At 37.8% G+C, this 22,265-nt stretch overlaps 1 protein-coding gene across 5 annotated transcripts in view; it reads left to right on the top strand.

Moving 5' to 3' along the window:
* Positions 1 to 22,265, top strand: part of NOL4 (nucleolar protein 4) — a 409,694-nt gene that overhangs the window by 222,860 nt on the left and 164,569 nt on the right. For all 5 annotated transcript variants that reach the window (XM_049901605.1, XM_049901604.1, XM_049901609.1 and 2 more), the window contains one exon: positions 3,818 to 4,101. In XM_049901605.1, coding sequence (XP_049757562.1) covers positions 3,818 to 4,101 — 284 coding nt within the window. The remainder of the gene's footprint in view (positions 1 to 3,817; positions 4,102 to 22,265) is intronic.

Genomic DNA, 22,265 nt, shown 5'->3' with positions numbered 1-22,265 from the left:
CTAGCTATGAAAAGTCCTATGCCATATTATTTGTAGCCAGTTTCCTAAAATCTCCTGTGTGTGTTTTCTCTCCCCATGGAGGGGTTCTTGAATGGGCACGTAAAAAGAGTGATTTACTAGTGCAATTTTGCTTTATGAACACATCTTAATGGTTTTCCAGAACAGTGTTTTGGAAAATTAATTAAAAATGCTATTTTACTGAAAATTAAACTTAACGCACGTTGTTTTCATTTTTTCCTGGAAAGAGAGAACTGGGTTTCCTCCTGGACCCTTACCTATTCCTTGTCCCCACATTTCATTTGACCATTGCCAGTCCTGCCTTGCCTTAGTCATGGTTCTCTAAAGAAACACAATAGTAAGAGAGAGGGAGAGAGACAGAAACTGATTTAAAGAATTGGTTCACGTGGATTATGGAGCCTGGCAAATCCAAAATCTATAGGTCACGCGACAGGCTGGAGATTCCTGTAGGCTTATGTCCCCAAATACTTAGGCCAGGCAACTGGAAAAGAAGAGTGGAGTTTAGGCAAGATGTCTACCTGTTGCTGTTGAGTTGATTCTGGCTCAGATGTCTGTTTATAATCTAGAGGCAATATACTCCCTAGGAAAACTCCCTTTTTGCACTTAAGGTCTTCAACTGATTGGATGAGGCCCACTCACATCATGGAGGGTAATCTGTTTTACTTAAGGCCACCTGATCATAGTACTACTTCATAACAGAGTCTAGACTAGTATTTGGCCAAACAACTGTTCGCTCTAGCCTACCTAGCCAAGTTGGCACATGAAATTAGTCATCACATACCGGTTCTATACCCTTACTACTTTTCTAGGCGTTCCTGCCTTTCCTTTTCTGCACCATTGTTGCTTTAGTTTAAGCTTTTGAAACCTCTGGATTAGAGGACTTCTAGATTGCTTAACTGGTCTCCCCAACTTCCATCTTGTTCTCTTTTCATCTCATTCTCATGATTGTCAGTGTGACTTCTTTACAATACAAAAATCCCATCATACTTCCCACCACAAATTAAAATTGCTTGTACTTGCTCTAGAAGCTAAAATACAAGCTCTGTGACATTCACAATACTTCTGAACCTACCCTATTCTTCCCTGCCTGTTGTTGTTGTTGTTAGGTGCCATTGAGTAGGTTCCAACTCATAGCGACCCTATAGACTCAGAGGTAATGAGCCTTCCCTGCCTAGATTTATTTTCTTCCTTCTCTCTTTTGCACTCAACCCTCTAATCTTATGGCATTAGAGCCCTCATCTCACTTGTCCTGCATATTTTTTGGTCCGTGACTTTGCACATGGTAGGCTCTCTGTTAGGAATGCTGTTCCCCAACTTCACGTAGTTAAGGCTTATGTAGTTAAGGCTTACCCGTCTTTTAGACCTTAGCTCATATATAACCTACCCTAGGAAGCCTTTTGTGATGTCTTTGTCACACGTGCTGGATCACAGTCTTTTCACTCTGCATTTTAATTGAATGTCTACTATGAGTCGGAATCGACTAGATGGCACTGGGTTTGGGTTTTCTGTTTCTTTTAATTAACCGTGAACTCCTGGAAGGCAGAATTTCTATGGGCCACATATTTAACCCTGTTGACTCCAGAGTAGGCACTCAATAAATGTTTGTTGAATAAATGAATAAGTAGACAAATGAGTTACATTACTTCCTTCAGAATTTAAATATTATTTCCATGGATTTAATTGATTAATTGATTAGAAGGCATTAAATATTTCATTGCACTCCACAAAAATAAAGCATACTGAGACTATTCAGAAATCAAACAAAAAATCATAAGTATTGAATAAAATTACTCCTGTTCACTCACATTTATAAATGGTTTCAAGAAAAGCCTTAGCTAAAGGAAACAATTTAAGACCTTTGTCCATTATAAAAACAAAAACAAAAAACACAAACCCATTGCCATAGAGTCGATCCAACTCACAGTGACTCTATAGGACAGCATAGAACTGTCCCATAGAGTTTCCAAGACGCGCCTGGTGGATTCGAACTGTTGAGCTTTTGGTTAGCAGCCGTACCTCTTAACCACCACACCATCATCATAATCCTTTGAAATTAATTTAAAAAATCCTTCTCATGTAAATAAAGACGAAATTAAAAAAATCATAATTCTGTTTTATGTAAACTTTGTTTCTTGCTTTCTGTGAGTTATCATTGAGATACTTCCTTCTAACAAGATTATTATTTATTTTAAAGCCAAGAATATTAATTCTGTTTCTCGTTCTTCCTTATTTTGGTTATTTTTCTACCATTATTTCATTTTTTGTTATTATAAAAATAGTATGTATTAGTTGTAGATAATTAAGAATATTAAAAAATCCATTACCTCACCAAAAACCAAATCAAAACCATTGCCATCAAGTCGATATCAGCTCATAGTGATCCTATAGGACAGAGTAGAACTGCTTCATAGGGTTGTTAAGGAGCGGCTGGTGGACTTAAACTGCCAACCTTTTGGTTAGCAGCTGTAGCTCCTAATCACTACCTACTCCACCAGGGCTCCTCTGAAAGAACTGTTGGCACACTCATCAAAGTTAATTCAGACTAGACTATTTAGAAATATTGGCAGCCAAGTGTGCTAACCATTTGTGCCACCCAGGGACTCCTCAGCACCTCCAAAACAAAAATCCAAACCTGTTGTCACTGAGTCGATTCTGACTCATAGCGACCCTCCCCAAAACCAAACAAACCTGTTGCCGTTGAGTCCGTTTTAACTGAGAGTGAGCCTATAGGACAGAGTAGAACTGTCCCATGGGGTTTCCAAGGAGCGGCTGGTGGATTTGAAGTGCCACCTTTTGGGTTAGCAGCCGAGCTCTTAACCACTGTGTCACCAGGGCTCCCCATTACCACATACTCAAAAGTAAATCACTAGTAACATTTTGGACTGTATCTTTTCAGCCTTGTTCCTCTGTGTCTATATGTTTTCTTTTTACAAAATTGGGGGTATATTGGGCACTCTGTTTTGTAGCTAGCTTTTTCCATTAAATATTTTATGATTCACATTTCCCTATATCTTTAGGATATTGAATGACTACATAATATCCTAACCATTCTAACTCTTATTAAGCCAATGTTTTTGGTAATTTATGTCATTTCCATTTTTTTGCTGTTTGAAACGACACTGAGATAAATGTCTTTTTACCTGCACAGAGATACATGTAAAGATTCAACTTCTTATGCTTAAAAGTCCCAGAAGTAGAATGACTGGAGCAAAGTTTATGAGCACTTTTAATGTTTTTAGGAAACCCTGGTGGCATAGTGTTAAGAGTCCAGCTGCTAATCGAAAGGTCGGCAGTTCGAATCCACCAGGCGCTCCTTGGAAACCCTGCGGGGCAGCTCTGCTCTGTCCTGTAGGGTCGCTATGAGTTGGAATCAACTTGACGGCCAAGAGTTTGGTTTTGGTTTTAATGTTTTGGAGACACATTACTCAATCATTCTTCATAAAGCTTGTACAGCGTTTTTACCAAATGTGGATGTTTTTAATGGAAAAACAAAACAATTACATTTTTCTCTTTGTTGTTCAAATCACCTTTTCTTTGAGATTGCATTTGTAATTGAAAAGTTTCTTCTATTGTACCTTCTTATCTTATTTCACTTCTTCTTGCGCATAAATTGGCTGGTGAGATTAAAAATCTGCTTCCCAAGTTTATTCCAAAGGTTAAATTACATATTGCATGTAAGATTACATAGCAGAATTTCAAGCCCTTAATTTTTTAATAGTAGCTCAAGAAATGCTAGTTGAAGTAGAAACTGAAGAGTCATAATAATCAAAATAAAAATACACATTTTTCTTTCCAACAGATGATTCTGCTGCAGAAAGCTTTAACGGCAATGAGACTCTGGGGCACGGTTCTGTTGCTTCAGGGGGAGCACACGGCAGGGAGATGGGAGACTCCAACAGCGAAGGCAAAACTGGGCTGGAGCAGGAAGAGCAGCCACTGAACCTGAGTGACAGTCCCCTCTCAGCGCAGCTGACTTCGGAATACAGAATAGAGGATCACAGCAGTAATGGAAAAAACAAATATAAGAACCTTCTAGTTTCTGACGTCAAGATGGAACGAGAGGCCAGAGAAAATGGAAGCAAGGTGAGGGCCTATCACAATTTCCAGAGATTTTGAGTTGGACCTGAAGGTCACAAAGAAATACATATTTATATATGAGATGAAGATTATTATTAATAAAAATATTTTAAACAATTCCCAATAATACATTACCAAGAGACTTATAACCATGGCTACTGTGTTTCTATACAGCAGAATAAATTCTGGGTTAATAGTGAGCTAATTAGGCCATCCCTCAGACAAACCCATCAGTGTGTTTTTGTACACAGAATTACTGGAATTGAGTTTCTCATTAATATAATCTTCCCTGGATCTCTCTCTGGGAATTTATTGAACTCAGATATGAACGTTTAGGTCTCAGCACGCAAATTTTGAACTATAAAAAGATCACTATCTAGTTTCTCCTAGATTGGGTAGGTGTATGTAGCAATAAAGTTTCAATTAAGTTCTTGAGTGTGCTTTAGAGATCTGGGGACATCAGTCAGTAATTGACTCCGTGTACATTGGAGAGTTGTGTCAATGTTCTTGATGAAACTGGTGGATTAAATAACTACTTGAAGGAGTAATTTATCATTAACTGTATTATACAACAGAAACATGTTTCAGACATAATGCTCTAAATTTCTAGATTATTTATATTAGAATGAGTACAGTACCCTCACTCCAATTAATTTATTTAAAAAAAAAAAAAGCTTACATTTCTACTTGTTTTGAAAATACATGCTGGTAACTTTGCTCTGTAATTTTTGAGCACATGAAGTTTATGGAATATACATTTTTACTCCCTTCCCCCACCCCCACCTCTAAATTACATGGGAGGAGGGAGTAGAACTGGTCTTTTGACAGAAATCCTAAAAGCAAAATGTCTTAATCTGGATTAATTTCTGAATTTGCTGAGGCACTCCGTTTACTAAATTGCCTCTATTTAAATCTTCTGCCTTGCCTGAGGGTGTGTCGTTTTATCCTCTTTTAAGCAAATCACTAGACATTATCGGAGGCTTAAGCGCTTCTGCCTGAGGGAGGCTGCTGCAGCTTCCGCTGTGGTAAGTGCACAGATAGCCTCTTCCATGGCCTAAAGCCACACCATAGAAACACGAATGATTGTATGTTCTCTAACGTGATCTGAATCACTGTGTAATATTTTACAGAACAAATTAACCCTTAAGTTTTCCTGCCTGCCACATAACCCTGCCATTATCCAGCTTAAACAAAATCAAGAAATGTCCTTTTTATTCTATGTACCCATTGAATCTTCTAATTTGATTCAGTGGTACGCTCTTCTCCTCTTTAAACCCTTGTTCACTATTATCACAGTAACAATAGTCAATAGAACACATTCTTGGGCACAATAAATGAAATGAAGTTACTTTTCTACCTCTGTTATAACGGAGTTCTGAAAGTACAGATGGTTTGGGCTAAATGTAAGAGGTAAAATGGGACATGGGCCTAGAGAAGGTGATGCCCCCAAGGCACTGAATATTTATTGATTTGATAAAGGAAGAGGCAGTCTCTGGCAGGTGCAAATAGTTAACATACTTCGGTGCTAACCAGAAGGTTGATGGTTCAGGTCCACCCAGAGGTGCCTTGAAAGAAAGGCCTTCCCATCTGCTTTCAAAAAATGAGCCATTGAAAACCCTGTGGAGCACAGTTCTACTCTGACACACTTGGCGTTGCCGTGAGTCAGAACTGACTCAAAGGCGATTGGTGGTACTGATAAGGGAAGAGCAGCTTGCGCAGAGATTGAGGAGTAGTTAGAAAGGCAGAAGAAAAATTAGAAGAGTGTAGTCAGCTCTGGTGGGCACTGAGAAATCAACAAAGATGAAGATGGAAAATAATTAAATTTGTTAGAGCAGTTTTGGAAGCAAGTGTTGGGAACAGAATCTGCTGAAGCACTGTTTTTATTCCTTCTTTAAGGGCATGTTAAATACCTGTCACAATCGCAGTGAAGTGTTAGGGGCCAGAGACAACACAAAAAGGGGACAGTCTTTGTTCAGAAGGCCCTTGGTACAGTTTGGAAAAGAGGATACATATTCATACAAAAGTTTCTTAGGGAAAGTATAGGCAAATAGCCATCCCTGTGTTAAAACATTAACAGTTCAAAGAAAATAATAGTCCCAGTGCAGGAATAGTCCAAGAGGGCTTCCTAGAGCAAATGGATCTTGAAATGAACTTTGAAGGAAATGTAATATTATAGTTTTTCAGTTGTGAGCTTATGTCAGGCATGGAAGAGCTGGAATGCAGATAGGAAGATGACTTGGTTTTATAGGCTAGGGACCCATTGTCCATTCTGAGCTGGGTATGACTTCATAAAGTTTAGTACATGAATGACATAATTATGCAAGACTGACTATTTGCCCCCAATTAATTATTCACCAGATATTTACTAAGAGACTCTTACAGTCAAGGTACTGTGGTAGTACTCAAAAATATGGAAATGGGCAAAGGAGGGCCTCCACCCTTCAAAGCTCTTAGTCTAGCAGGAGAGAAAGATTTAAACTTGTGATCACAATCTGATTTCATAAGTAACGTGCAGAGTAAAATGAGAGAACAGAGATGGGGCACCCAAGGGGCTATAATGCTTCTTAAGGGAGACTTTACAGACAGCTTGATGCCAGGCTTGAGTATGGAAGGGTAAGCAGGAGTTATTCATATGGGGAGGATTATTCATGATAGAAATTTAAGTATGTCTTGAGGCATAGAGTCACGACAGAACATGCCTGGTAGGGAGACTTGCAATGAGCTTGGCATGGCCACAGCAGAGAAGAGGTTTGGAGGAATAAGGGGTAAAGGGGCTCCATCAAGAAAAGCTTTTTAGGCCATTTTAAGAACTTTGGTTTTTATCCTATAGGTAGAATTTAGCATGATAAGGTTGTATCTAGCTTGGAATTTTAGAAAGATTCTGACAACATTGTGGTGGATGAGTAAGATAGAAACTAGAAAAGGGGGGGAAAGAAAACTGGCTAGAGAGCTTTATGGCAATCAGAAGAATAATGATGACAGTTGGAATCAAGTAAATAACAGTAGGAATGGAAGCAGAGACATTGTAAAAAAATATTGAAAATGTTACTTTTTTTTGGACATTATATTTGCAGTGTCACAATATAACCACTATATACAGCCTCACAGGTTATACACCGCCAAACTCCGGGGCGTCTCTCATATCCACTACAATATGAATAGCCTCTTTATCTCTCTGTATTCCATTAGGGTACAAAGATGATGACTACCTTGCTTACTACAGTATGTCTGGCACCTGGCTGTATATCTGGTACATAGCAGTTTCTCAATAAACGTTTTTGAAGAAATGGATAAAGGTTTATTGAATGTGAGAAGTAAAGTAGAGAAGAAAACTCTAGGATGACTTCAAGATTTTTGGCTTGGTTGCCTAAGTAGATGGTTCCATTTACTGAGATTCAAAATAAGAAACATTTGAAGGAGAAATGGATTTTGACATGTGAGGGTTATAGTGTCTATGCAATACCCATTGGAGATGTATAATTCCCATTGCGGGTATATGTGTCAGCTTAGAAAGAAGATTGAAGAGATAGACATTTGAAAGGCATCAGAATAGAGGATTTGCTTGAAGCTGTTACTAACATCATTTGCGGAGAGAAGAGAGTCAGAATATATTATCCTTCAGAATATCAACCCATGAGAAACTCATGGCAGAAAAGGAATTTGTGGAGGGAGAACCACCCTAGGATAAAACCAAGGCAGCCAGATAAAAAGGATGATACCAGGAAAGAGAGATCTCAGAAGCCAAAGTGTTGGGCATTTCAAATTGGTGTAAAACCAAACCAAACCAAACCCATTGCTGTCAAGTTGATTCTGACTCATAGTGACCCTATAGGAGGGTAGAACTATAGGAGGCTAGAGTAGAACTGCCCCATAGGGCTTCCAAAGAGCACCTGGTAGATTTGAACTGCTGACCTTTTGGTTAGCAGCCGTTGCTTTTAACCACTATGCCACCAGGGTTTTCCAAATTGGTGCAAGTGGTTAAATTATCAGTAGGTGAGAGGCCCCGGTTGCACAGTGGTTAAGTGTCCAACTGTTAACAAAAAAGGCTGGTGGTTCAAACCCACCAGCCACTCCACAGGAGAAAAATGTGGCAGTCTGCTTCCATGAAAATTACAGCGTTGGAAATTCTATGGGGCAGTTCTGCTCTGCCCTGTGGGGTCACTGTGAGTTGAAATCGACTGGGCAGCAATGGGTTTGGTTTTGGTTTTGAGGAAAGGTGACATAAACCTAATCTTGGACTAAGGTTAGAGAAATTAATGTTAAGATCTGCGTTCAAAACACACAGCAGAAGAAGAATTAGAATAATTAGTGGGAAACTGGATTGATCACAATTGTAGAGGTAAAGATGGGAAAGCTGAGTCATTGTAATTGTGAAGGAGACAATCTGGAATTTTTTAATTTTTTTTTTTGCATTCTGAATCTTTATGTAGAGTGCACTTGGTCTGCTGGTGGCTTTGGATCAAGACTTGATTTGCCCCAAGGCTATCAGATGAACTTCCTACTAAAGATTTAGCACCCACCACACTTTGACCATTGGTCAGTTAGTGCTATCTTTTGTAAAGTCCTTAGGAATATTCTATCACTGCTGTGCAACTTTATAAAATAACACTGCTACCATTTTTTTTCCTGTTAGTATTTTTGAGACCAGCCTCTGTTCTTCCTTGGAGGAATATAAAAGCTAAATTATATAGATTTTCTGAGAAGCTTAGATTACTGTGAGTTTAATATTGAACTCTCTTACAGTTTTATTATAAGTAATATCAAACAAAAAAGATTATAAAGCACTTTGAAAAAAATGAATAGTGAATAGAAAGCTAAAAAGAATAGCTGAGCTGGACTATGCCATTTACTGATTGCTTACTATTATGTAAATTCACCCAGTAAATTAGTGAGGAATCATATCAACCAATCTAAAGACTAAATATATTGCTTGAAAGTGTTTAGGTGATAGTTTTTTTCTACTTTCAGATGGCCACATTTTTAGAGGAAAACTAGTAAGACTAGAGCTCAGGAGAGAATAGAAATGATGATGAAGAGCTTAGAAAGCAAGACTCATGAGAATATGTTAAGGGGACTAGTTATTTTACTTAGAAGAAGAAAAAAGACCATGAAAAGACAAATCAGGGTATAGACATGTTTCTAAATTATTAATGAGAACAGAAAAAAAAAGAACCTCTAAAACAATATTGTTAGGTGCCGTTAAGTTGGTTCCAACTCATAGTGACCCTATGCGCAACAGAACGAAACACTGCCTGGTCCTGCGCCATCCTTAAAATCCTTGTTATGCTTGAGCTCATTGTTGCAGCCACTGTGTCAATCCACCTCATTGAGGGTCTTCCTCTTTTCTGTTGACCTTGTATTTTACCAAGCATGATCTCCTTCTCCAGGGACTGATCCCTTCTGACAACATGTCCAAAGCATGTAAGATGCAGCCTCACCATCCTTGCTTCTAAGGAGCATTCTGGTTGTACTTCTTCCAAGACAGATTTGTTTGTTCTTTTGGCAGTCCATGGTATATTCAATATTCTTCGCCAGCATCACAGTTCAAAAGCACCAATTCTTCTTTGGTCTTCCTTATTCATTGTCCAGCTTTCGCATGCATATGATGCGATTGACAATGCCATGGCTTGGGTCAGGTGCACCTTGTCTTCAGGGTGACATCTTTGCTTTTCAACACTTTAAAAAGGTCCTTTGCAGCAGATTTTCCCAATGCAATGTGTCTTTTGATTTCTTGACTGCTGCTTCCATGGCTGTTGATTGTGGATCCAAGTAAAATGAAATCCTTGGCAACTTCAATATTTTCTCCGTTTATCATGTTGTTGCTTATTGGTCCAGTTGTGAGGATTTTTGTTTTCTTTATGCCGAGGTGTAATCCATACTGAAGGCTGTGGTCTTTGATCTTCCTTAGTAAATGCTTCAAGTGCTCTTCACTTTCAGCAAGCAAGATTGTGTCATCTGCATAACACAGGTTGTTAATGAGTCTTCCTCCAATCCTGACGCCCTGTTCTTCTTCATATAGTCCAGCTTCTTAGATTATTTGCTCAGCATACAGATTGAATAGGTATGGTGAAAGAATACAACCCTGACGCACACCTTTCCTGACTTTAAGCCACTCAGTATCCCCTTGTTCTGTCCGAACAACTGCCTCTTGATCTATGTAAAGGTTCCTCATGAGCACAATTAAGTATCCCAGAATTCCCATTCTTCTTAATGTTATCCATGATTTGTTATGATCCACACAGTCAAATGCCTATGCATAGTCAATAAAACACAGGTAAACATCCTTCTGGTATTCTCTGCTTTCAGCCAGGATCCATCTGACATCAGCAATGATATCCCTGGTTCCACGTCCTCTTCTGAAACCAGCCTGAATTTCTGGCAGTTTCCTGTTGAAATACTGCTGCAGCCGTTTTTGAATGATCTTCAGCAGAATTTTGCTTGCATGTGATATTAATGATATTGTTCTATAATTTCCACATTCAGTTGGATCACCTTTCTTGGGAATAGGCATAAATATAGATCTCTTCCAGTCAGTTGGCCAGGAAGCTGTCTTCCATATTTCTTGGCAAAATGAGTAAGCGCTTCCAGTGCTGCATCCGTTTGTTAAAACATCTCAATTGATATTCCATCAACTCCTGGAGCCTTGTTTTTTGCCAATCCCTTTGGAGCAGCTTGTACTTCTTCCTTCAGTACCATCAGTTCCTGATCATATGCTACCTCTTGAAATGGTTGAACATTGACTAATTCTTTTTGGTATACATGACTCTGTGTATTCCTTCCATCTTCTTTTGATGCTTCCTGCGTCATTTATTATTTTTCCCATAGAATCCTTTACTATTGCAACTCGAGGCTTGAATTTTTTTCTTCAGTTCTTTCAGCTCAAGAAACATCGCAGTGTTCTTCCTTTTTGATTTTCTATCTCCAGCTATTTGCACATATCATTATAATACTTTGTCTTCTCGAGCTTCCCTTTGAAATCTTCTGTTCAGTTCTTTTACTTCATCATTTCTTCCTTTTGCTTTAGCTGCTCGACATTCAAGAGCAAGTTTCAGAGTCTGCTCTGACATCCATCTTGGTCTTTTCTTTCTTTCCTGTCTTTTCAATGACTTCTTGCTCTCTTCATGTATGATGTCCTTGATGTCATTCCACAACTCGTCTGGTCTTCGGTCATTAGTGTTCAATGCATCAAATCTATTCTTGAGATGGTCTCTAAATTCAAGTGGGATATACTCAAGGTTGTATTTTGGCTCTCGTGGACTTGCTCTGATTTTCTTCAGTTTCAGCTTGAGCTTGCATATGAGCAATCAATGGTCTGTTGCACAGTTGATCCCTGGCCTTGTTCTGACTGATGATACTGAGTTTCTCCACCGTCTCTTTCCACAGATGTAGTCGATTTGATTCCTGTGTGTTCCATCTGGCAAGGTCCTTGTGTATAGTCACCATTTATGTTGGTGAAAAAAGGTATTTGCAATAAAGAAGTCATAGATCTTGCAAAATTCTATCTTTCGATCTCTGGCATTGTTTCTGTCACCAAGGCCATATTTTCCAATTACCAGTCCTTCTTGTTTCCAACTTTTGCATTCCAATCACCAGTAATTATAAATTCATCCTCATTGCATGTTCAATCAATTTCAGCCTGCAGAAGCTGATAAAAATCTTCAATTACTTCATCTTTGACCTTAGTGATTGGTGTGTAAATTTGAATAACATTCGTATTAACTGGTCTTTCTTGTAGGAGTATGGATATTATTCTATCACTGACAGCGTTGTACTTCAGCATAGATCTTGAAATGTTCCTTTTGATGATGAATGCAACACCCTTCCTCTTCAAGTTGTCATTCCCAGCATAGTAGACTAAATGACTGTCTGATTCAAAATGGCCAATACCCGTCCATTTCAGCTCACTAATGCCTAGGATATCGATGTTTATGCATTTCATTTTTGATGATTTCCAATTTTCCTAGATTCATACTTCGTACATTCCAGGCTCCGATTATTAATGGATGTTTGCAGCTGTTTCTTCTCATTTTGAGTCATGTCACATCAGCAAATGAAGGTCCCGAAAGCTTTACTCTGTCCACGTCATTCAGGCCAACTCTACTTTGAGGAGGCAGCTCTTCCCCAGTCGTCTTTTGAGTACATTCCAACTTGGGGGGCTCATCTTCTGGCACTATATCAGACAATGTTCCACTGCTATTCATGAGGTTTTCACTGGCTAAGGCTTTTTAGAAGTAGACTTCTGGGTCCTTCTTCCTAGTCTGTCTTGGTCAGGAAGCTCAGCTGAAACCTGTCCTCCATGGGTGACCCTGATGGTATCTAAATACCACTGGCATAGCTTCCAGCATCACAGCAACAGGCAAATCCCTAAAGTAAGACAAACTGACAGACAGGTGGGGGTTAAAACACTAGTGGGTAGAAATTAATAACTTAGAAACACTGTATCATTGATTTTTTTTTCTTTTTAGTTTTCTCTTTTTCTTTTAGTATTTGTGACTCAGCAGCATTGTTACTTAATATGCTAAAACATTCTAAATCAATCTCCCAAAAGAATGACATTCCAAATGATAACAGTGGTATAAGGTGATTATTGTGTGAGGATTAATGTGTCACCGTGATTATTGCATATTTGGTTTTTGGCTGAGTTCCAAAAACCCCTCAATTTAAACTCTGTGTAAATAGTAATTTTTTTCCAATATGCTTCATATGTTTCTTCAATTTATTTCTTCTTTAAATTTTTACCAAAATGAATATTACCATTCAAATTAAAGTTTATAAAAATATCAATCATAATTACCACTAATAATTGCTACATAATCTCATTTTCATATGATTAATGGAAGCAGTGAGGCTGTTAAAATATCCCTTTTAAGGATTTAGGTGTAATGAAATTGCCTTTTAAGAGCTAAAACCAATGGGTTGGTTTTTGGAAGTATATTATCTTGGTGTTTGTTACGTCGGTATTCCAGCTCCTTATTGTTTCAGTCTGATGATTTGCAATATCTGGGTTCCTGTTGTTATATAGAGATTTTGGCCTTGTTCTTGTGCAGGGTAGAAACAACAGTACATATTTAACAAATACACCTAGTGTATTAGGTACTGTCTTAGGTGTTAGGAGGACAAAGAATTAAAAAAAAAAAAAAAAAAGAGGCTCAGCCACTAAACTCAAATCCTGACTAGACATACAGACACATAAATAAGTGGGTCATAATATGGAAATTGCTGTATACATCGGAGTGCCTTCTGGGCTTACTAACCATGCCTTGGGAGGTTCCTGAGTTAATTCTTAATGGTTATGTAGGAGATAGTCACTTGATGGGGAGCAAGGAGTTCCATCCAGACAGAATTAGATGAACAGAAGTATGGAGATAAGGATTAAAAATACTGCGGAAGGAGATAATGAAAGAGAGGTCTGGAGAGGTAGTGCAGGATGCCAGGCTAGGGTAGGCTTTGAACGCCTTTTTTTAAAGCTTGGAATTGACTCTATAGTTGACGTGGAATCACTGAAGAATGTTGAATAAGGAAATAGCGTGTTAAGATTGTGTTTGAGGTAGATCAATCCGGCAGATTTATTACAGGATGGCCTTAAGTGTCGTGAGAAGGGAAGAGGAATGCACCGAGGGCCTGCGTTAATGTGGTGACAGTGGGCTGGAGAGGAGAGCATAGGTTTAAGAAATATTTATAAGGTTAAATGGGCAGAATTGGGTGTTTGATTGGATAGCTTGTGGAGGGTGTGAACAATGCTAACAGCCACAGCATATATGAAGGATATATAAGATATAAAAACCAAAAGAAAACCATTGCTGTTGCGATTCCAACTCATAACAAGCCTATAGGACAGTGTAGTACTGCCGCATAGCATTTCCAAGGAGCATCTGGTGGATTCGAACCGCTGACCTTTTGGCTGGTAGTTGAGCTCTTAACCACTGCACCATCGGGGCTCCATATAAGATATAAAGGTTATATAAATCATGTATGAAGTGCTGATATTGGAATGCTGTATCAATTCTAATAAGGATGAGCATTTATATAATGCTTTCAGATTCATAACTCAAACCAACCCAATCTGATTAGCATTATCAGCATTATTTAAACATAAGGAAATTGTCTTGTGGATGTTAAATGATTTAACTGACATTAGTTATATGATTAGTTAAGTGATAGAGCCTAGTATTAAAGCCAGGTCTCATGAATCTGCATCCCATGTGCTTTCCTTTACACTGCATTGGCTGATGGTATATAGGACTAGTCATTTCTACGGACTCTACAGTGACTGTGACGGGCAAGCTATGCAAGAGGCACAGCATCTACTGTGGTTAGTCAATAGTTCCTTGACAAAGGCCAAGTACTTGTAGTGGCATTTCTCGTACTAATATTTGGTTTGCTTTTCTATATAATTTTTTTTTTTAAATAAACGTAGTATAGATATCTCTATTGGAAAAACATGCCTGCAAAACATCTATTCACTGCTTTAGTGGATAAATGTAAACACATGTGTAATTGAGTTAGAGTGGGTCTTTACAAACCCCCTGGATTAAATTTTAAATTGACATTTTAACTACCAATTTAAAATAGCATCTTCGTGTGTTTTACATATACATAATATATATGTTAGATATACATATTACATGTGTAGAGGGAGGAAGGGAGAGTGTATATACACACATACAAATACACACACATATATGAACAGTGCATTTTATTCTTACAAGTTATATGGACTTCAGTTCTGCTAATTATTGGAAATGTTTTCTCCTTATGTTCTTGGTAGATTTTTTTTTTAATTGAAAGATGTTCAAGAAGGGTATAATATAATCTGATTGATTGCTTTTTATGGTGTCTATAAAAAAAAAAAGAACCCTGATGGTGAAGTGGTTAAATGGTTGGCTGTTAACTGAAAGGTCAAAAGGTCAGCGGTTTGAATCTACCAGCTACTTTTGGGAAGGAAGATCTGGAAGTCTGCTTCTGTAAAGATTACAGCCTTGGAAACCTGATGGGGCGGTCCTACACTATTTTGTATGGTCGCTATGAGTCAGAATCCACTCATCGCCACAGGATTTGTTTCTTTTGTTGTTCTTTTGTTTTACCATATTTGCAATCTAAATTTAAATGTATATAAGACTTTCATGGAAAGAAGACCCACCTTGCTTGTTTTTGTTGTTAGTTGTCATCCAGTCAGCTCCAACTTATGGTGACTTCATGTATAAAAGAACAAAACATTGCCTGCTCCTGTGTCATCTTCAGGATAGTTGGTATGCTCAAGTCCATTGTAGCCTTTCAACCCAGGGGCTCATTTTCCGGCATCGGTTAATACTGTGTAGTGATCCATAGGGTTTTCATTGGCTAATTTTCGAAAGTAGACCATCCAGTCTTTTATGCTAGTTTGTCTGAGTGTGGAAGCTCCCACCTTGCTTAGGGATTGTAAAATAGATTCTTTTTTTTTTTTATTTTTTGTTGCCCAGCTACCTTTATTGAACTTTTTTTTTAAATAATTTTTATTGTGCTTTAAGTGAAAGTTTACAAATCAGGTCAGTCTCTCACATATAAACTTATATACACCTTACTACATACTACCATTTACTCTCCCCCTAATAAGTCAGCCCCCTCCCTCCTTCCAGTCTGTCCTTTCATGACTGTTTTGCCAGTTTCTAACCCCCTCTACCTTCCCATCTCCCCTCTAGACAGGAGATGCCAACACAGTCTCAAGTGCCCACCTGATACAAGTAGCTCACTCCTCATCAGCATCTTTCTCCAACACATTGTCCAGTCCAATCCATGTCTGATGAGTTGCCTTGGGGAATGGTTCCTGTCCTGAGCCTACAGAAGGCTTGGGGGCCATGACCACTGGGGTCCTTCTAGTCTCAGTCAGTCCATTAAGTCTGGTCTTTTTATGAGAATTTCAGGTCTGCATCCCACTGTTCTCCTGCTCCCTCAGGGATTCTCTGTTGTGTTCCCTGTCAGGGAAGTCATCGTTTGTGGCCGGGCACCATGTAGTTATTCTGGTCTCAGGATAATATAGTCTCTGGTTCATGTGGCCCTTTCTGTCTCTTGGGCTCGTAATTACCTTGTGACCTTGGTGTTCTTCATTCTCCTTTGATCCAGGTGGGTTGAGACCAATTGATGCATCTTAGATGGCTGCTTGTTAGCATTTAAGACCCCAGACACCACACTTCAAAGTGGGATGCAGAATGTTTTCTTAATAGAATTTATTTTGGCAATTGACTTAGATGTCTCCTGAAGCCATAGTCCCCAAACCCCCGCCCTTGCTCTGCTGACCTTCGAAGCATTCAGTTTATTGAGGAAACTTCTTTGCTTTTGGTCCAGTCCAGTTGAGCTGACCTTCCCTGTGTTGAGTATTGTCCTTTCCTTCACCTAAAGTAGTTCTTATCTACTATCTAATCAGTAAATAACCCTCTCCCACCCTCCCTCCCTCCCCTCTTCGTAACCATAAAAGAATGTGTTCTTCTCAGTTTAAACTATTTCTCAAGATCTTATAATAGTGGTCTTATACAATATTTGTCCTTTTGCCTCTGACTAATTTCACTCAGCATAATGCCTTCCAGGTTCCTCCATGTTATGAAATGTTTCACAGATTCGTCACTGTTCTTTATCGATGCATAGTATTCCATTGTGTGAATATACCATAATTTATTTATCCATTCATCTGTTGATGGACACCTTGGTTGCTTCCATCTTTTTACTATTGTAAACAGTGCTGCACTAAACATGGGTGTGCATATATCTGTTCGTGTAAAGGCTCATATTTCTCTAGGATATATTCCGAGGAGTGGGATTTTTTTTTTTTTTTTATGGTAGTTCTATTTCTAACTTTTTAAGGAAATGCCAGATAGATTTCCAAAGTGGTTGCACCATTTGACATTCCCACCAGCAGTGTATAAGAGTTCCAATCTCTCCGCAGCCTCTCCAACATTTATTATTTTGTGTTTTTTGGATTAATGCCAGCCTTGCTGGAGCGAGATGGAATCTCACCGTAGTTTTAATTTGCATTTCTCTAATGGCTAATGATCGAAAGCATTTTCTCCTGTATCTGTTAGCTGCCTGAATATCTTCTTGAGTGAAGTGTGTGTTCATATCCTTTGCCCACTTTTTGATTGGGTTGTTTGTCTTTTTGTGGTTGAGTTTTAACAGAATCATATAGATTTTAGTGATCAGGCACTGGTCGGAGATGTCATAGCTGGAAATTGTTTCCCAATCTGCAGATGGTCTTTTTACTCTTTTGGTGAAGTCTTTAGATGAGCATAGGTGTTTGATTTTTAGGAGTTCCCAGTTATCTGGTTTCTCTTTGTCATTTTTTGTAATGTTTTGTATTCTGTTTATGCCTTGTATTAGGGCTCCTAATGTTGTCCCTATTTTTTCTTCCATGATCTTTATCGTTTTAGTCTTTATGTTTAGGTCTTTGATCCACTTGGAGTTAGTTTTTGTGCACGGTGTGAGGTATGGGTCCTGTTTTATTTTTTTGCAAATGGATATCCAGTTATGCCAGCACCATTTGTTAAAAAGACTATCTTTTCCCCAATTAACTGACACTGGGGCTTTCTTAAATATCAGCTGCTCATATGTTGATGGATTTATATCTGGGTTCTCAATTCTGTTCCATTGATCTATGTGCCTGTTGTTGTACCAGTACCAGGCTGTTTTGACTACTGTGGCTGTATAATAGGTTCTAAAATCAGGCAGAGTGAGGCCTCCCACTTTATTCTTCTTTTTCAGTAATGCTTTACTTATCCGGGGCTTCTTTCCCTTCCATATGAAGTTGGAAAATGTCCATCACATTAAAAAATGTTGTTGGAATTTGGATCTGAAGTGCATTGTATATATAGATGGCTTTTGGTAGAATAGACATTTTTCCTATATTAAGTCTTCCTATCCATGAGCAAGGTATGTTTTTCCGCTTATGTAGGTCCCTTTTAGTTTCTTGCACTAGTCCTTTGTAGTTTTCTTTGTATAGGTCTTTTACATCCTTGGTAAGATTTATTCCTAAGTATTTTATCTTCTTGGGGGCTACTGTGAATGGTATTGATTTGGTGATTTCCTCTTCGATGTTCTTTTTGTTGATGTAGAGGAATTCAAGTGATTTTTGTATGTTCAACCTTGTAACCTGAAACTCTGCCGAACTCTTCTATTAGTTTCAGTAGTTTTCTGGAGGATTCCTTAGGGTTTTCTGTGTATAAGATCATGTCATCCACAAATAGAGATAATTTTACTTCTTCCTTGCCAATCCAGATGCCTTTTATTTCTTTGTCTAGCCTAATTGCTCTGACTAGGACCTCTAGAACAATGTTGAATAAGAGCGGTGATAAAGGGCATCCTTGTCTGGTTCCCGTTCTCAAGGAAAATGCTTTCAGGCTCTGTCCATTTAGAGTGATGTTGGCTGTTGGCTTTGTATAGATGCCCTTTATTATGTTGAGGAATTTTCCTTCAATTCCTATTTTACTGAGAGTTTTTATCATGAATGGGTGTCGGATTTTGTCAAATGCCTTTTCTGCATCAATTGATAAGATCATGTGGTTTTTGTCTTTTGTTTTATTTATATGGTGGATTACATTAATGGTTTTTCTAATATTGAACCAACCTTGCATACCTGGTATAAATCCCACTTGGTTGTGGTGGATTATTTTTTTGATATGTTGTTGAATTCTATTGGCTAGAATTTTGTTGAGGATTTTTGCATCTATGTTCATGAGGGATATAGGTCTGTAATTTTCTTTTTTTATGGTGTCTTTACCTGGTTTTGGTATCAGGGATATGCTGGCTTCATAGAATGAGTTTGGTAGTATTCCATCATTTTCTATGCTTTGAAATACCTTTAATAGTAGTGGTGTTAACTCTTCTCTGAAAGTTTGGTAGAACTCTGCAGTGAAACCATCCAGGCCAGGGCTTTTTTTGTTGGGAGTTTTTTGATTACCTTTTCAATCTCCTTTTTTTTGTTATGTGTCTATTTAGTTGTTCTACTTCTGATTGTGTTAGTTTAGGTATGTAATGTTTTTGTAGGAATTCATCCATTTCTTCTATGTTTGCAAATTTGTTAGAGTACAATTTTTTGTTATAATCTGATATGATTCATTTAATTTCAGTTGGGTCTGTTCTGATATGGCCCATCTCATTTTTTATTTGAGTTGTCTCCTTTTGTGCATTTCTTTAGTCAGTCTGGCCAGTGGTTTTTCAAGTTTGTTAATTTTTTCAAAGAACCAGCTTTTGGCTTTGTTAATTCTTTCAATTGTTTTTCTGTTCTCTAATTCATTTAGTTCAGCTCTAATTTTTATTATTTGTTTTCTTCTGGTGCCTGATGGATTTCTTTTGTTGCTCGCTTTCTATTTGTTCAAGTTGTAGGGACAGTTCTCTGTTTTTGTCTCTTTCTTCTTTACGTAAGTGTACATTTATCGATATAAATTGACCTCTGAGCACTGCTTTTGCTGTGTCCCAGAGGTTTTGATAGGAAGTGTTTTCATTCTTGTTGCATTCTATGGATTTCTTTATTCCCTCCTTAATGTCTTCTATAACCCAGTCTTTTTTGAGCAGGGTATTGTTCAGTTTCCAAGTATTTGATTTCTTTTCCCTGATTTTTCTGTTATTGATTTCACTTTTATGGTCTTGTGGTCTGAGAAGATGCTTTGTAATATTTCGATGTTTTGGATTCTGCAAAGGTTTGTTTTATGACCTAATATGTGATCTAGAGAATGTTCCATGTGCACTAGAAAAAAAAAGTATACTTTACAGCTGTTGAGTGGAGTGTTCTGTATAAGTAAAATAGACTCTTTTATAGAATTATATAATTTTAAAAATCAGAAACTCCTTCACTTTACAAATGAAGAAGCAGACTCACCGAAGTGGCTCCTAACTCACAAATCAGTGTCCTTTTCATTTATTCTGTAGCCATCTTACCATTAAATATGCTCATATTTCTTATATATTATTACAGGAAAAGGGAGGTCAGAGTCATCATTTATGAGTGCCTTACTATGCCTACTCCAGACCTGTGTGAGTTCATAATCTGGTTATCTCACATTTATTTTAGGAGAATGGAGAAGATGAGAGTTTTCTATAATTTATACCCTGAAATGTACAAGCTGTAGTTGATTCTAATTCCCCACACATAGCGAAGTAAGCACTTCCAGTTCCTTTTTAAGCATATAAAAGTTAAAGTGGATCAGTACAAAATCTCAACTGGCCCTTCCAGCAATCAATGCTATGAATTCATGAGTAGTCTGGTTAGAGTTATGGGTTGTGTCTTTGATGAACACGCAGAACAAAGAAAACTTACCCATTGCTATCTTTTCTTTATTTGATATTTCATCAGTAGTTCAAAATGACATGGAAGCTTTATTTTGTATGTCTTCATTTTTATTGTTTCTTATTTGTGGTTTTTGTTTTATTTTTGTTTGTTTGTTTTGCATTTGTGTCCTTTCATTTGGAATGTGGTCAAATGGTTAAAATTATCAACCTTTTCTTTAGGTGTCTTAAGAATTGTAGAGGAGCTCTGAGAGGACAGAAGTATAGTTGAAGTTCAGACGTAGACATGTTAGTAAATGATTGAAAACAAATGGTATTATCAGGACTCCTTGAAACACTTAATATTGACCCAAATTGGGGAAAAGAAGAAAAATTTACGTGTTTTCACGTAAATAATGTGCACCTTCTACGTTTGTTTGCCAACCTCGCCCTCTCCCCGTAGCTATTTTCATAAGTGCCATTAGGTTAATTTTTTTTACACATTGCTGTAAAAAAAATTAGCATAGCACACTTATAAAAACACCTCACAGACAGAGTGTGTGTTTGGCAAACAAATGTAGAAGTTCCATGTTATTTATGTAAAAATACAGTATGCCTGAGAAAATACTTTAATACCAGAGTCAAAGAGCTATACATTCTAATTTTTCTCTGTATTATGTTCTATATTGCTTTTTTTCAAATAATAGTTTATTGCGTTTTTGGAGAAGGTTTACAAAGCAGTTTATGTTCCCATTCAACAATTTCCACACAAGTTGTTCAGTGAGATTAGTTATGTTCTTCACAATGCATGAGCACTCTCATATAATTTTCATTCTGGCTGTTCTGTTTCCATCGAACTAGTTTCCCTGATCCCTTACATTCTCATCTTTGTTTTAAAGTAATTGCTGACTGGTTGGTTTCATATAAACCAAAACCCAACCCATTGTTATCGAGTCAATTCTGACTCATATTGACCCTATATGACAGAGTAGATCTGCGCCATAGGGTTTCTAAGGAGCAGCTGGTGGATTTGAACTGCCAGCCTTTCAGTTAGCAGCCAAGTTCTTATTCGTCTCATGTAGGTGATTTTTTAAAGTATTGTACTTATGGGCGGTGGTCACTAGTTTTTCAGCCAATTTGTTAATATAGCTTCAAGGTGACCTCAAGGGTTAATTTCAGTTGAAGGTTTGAATAGTATCTCAGGGCAACAGTCTAGGGGAGTCTTCCAGTCTTAACTAGCCCAGTTGGCCTGTTTTTTTTTTTTTTTAGGAGTTTGAGGTTCTGTTCCACGTTTTTCACCATTCTGTCAGGGTGCATCTATTGCCACCTTGATTAGAATGATCAATAGTGGTAGCTGGGTACCATCTAATTCTTCTGGTCTCAGGGTAGATTAGGCCATGGTTTGAGTATACATAGCTTATTATTAGTAGTAAATATTTGATAAGTCTTAAAGTATGTACCTAAAAGCAATTATCTATATCTTCATTGTTAGTTTTGTTTTTGTTTTTATACTTTTGATATGGAGATCTCTGAGCCTTGGTGTTAAGAGGATAACTTAGATGACAAGGTTAAAAAAAAAAAAGATAAGTCAGAGACTTAATCCCAAGAAATAATAATGAAAGGTGACGTTTATTGAGTCCTTACTATGTGCCAAGCACTATTCTAAGAATGAGCTCATGTAATCTTCACAATAGTCCAGTGAAATTAGGCTCTATTATTATTATTTCCACTTTAAACAGATGGGAAAACCAAGACCTGAAGGAACCACAAACTTTGCTGTGCTAAGAACTGCCAGAATTTGGATTTAAACCCCAAATCATTTGAATCTAAAGTCAATTTCAAACAATAGATTAAATCTCATGTGATTACGGTGTGTGGCCTGAACATGAGCAGCAACAAAGTTGGCTTGATGCTGAGACACTCAAGGTGCTATGGCTTATAGT

Source organism: Elephas maximus, chromosome 11 (genome assembly GCF_024166365.1).
Source record: "Elephas maximus indicus isolate mEleMax1 chromosome 11, mEleMax1 primary haplotype, whole genome shotgun sequence".
NCBI lineage: Eukaryota > Metazoa > Chordata > Mammalia > Proboscidea > Elephantidae > Elephas > Elephas maximus.
The sequence above is the reverse complement of the archived record's forward strand: the minus strand, read 5'-3'. Positions and strand labels throughout refer to the sequence as shown.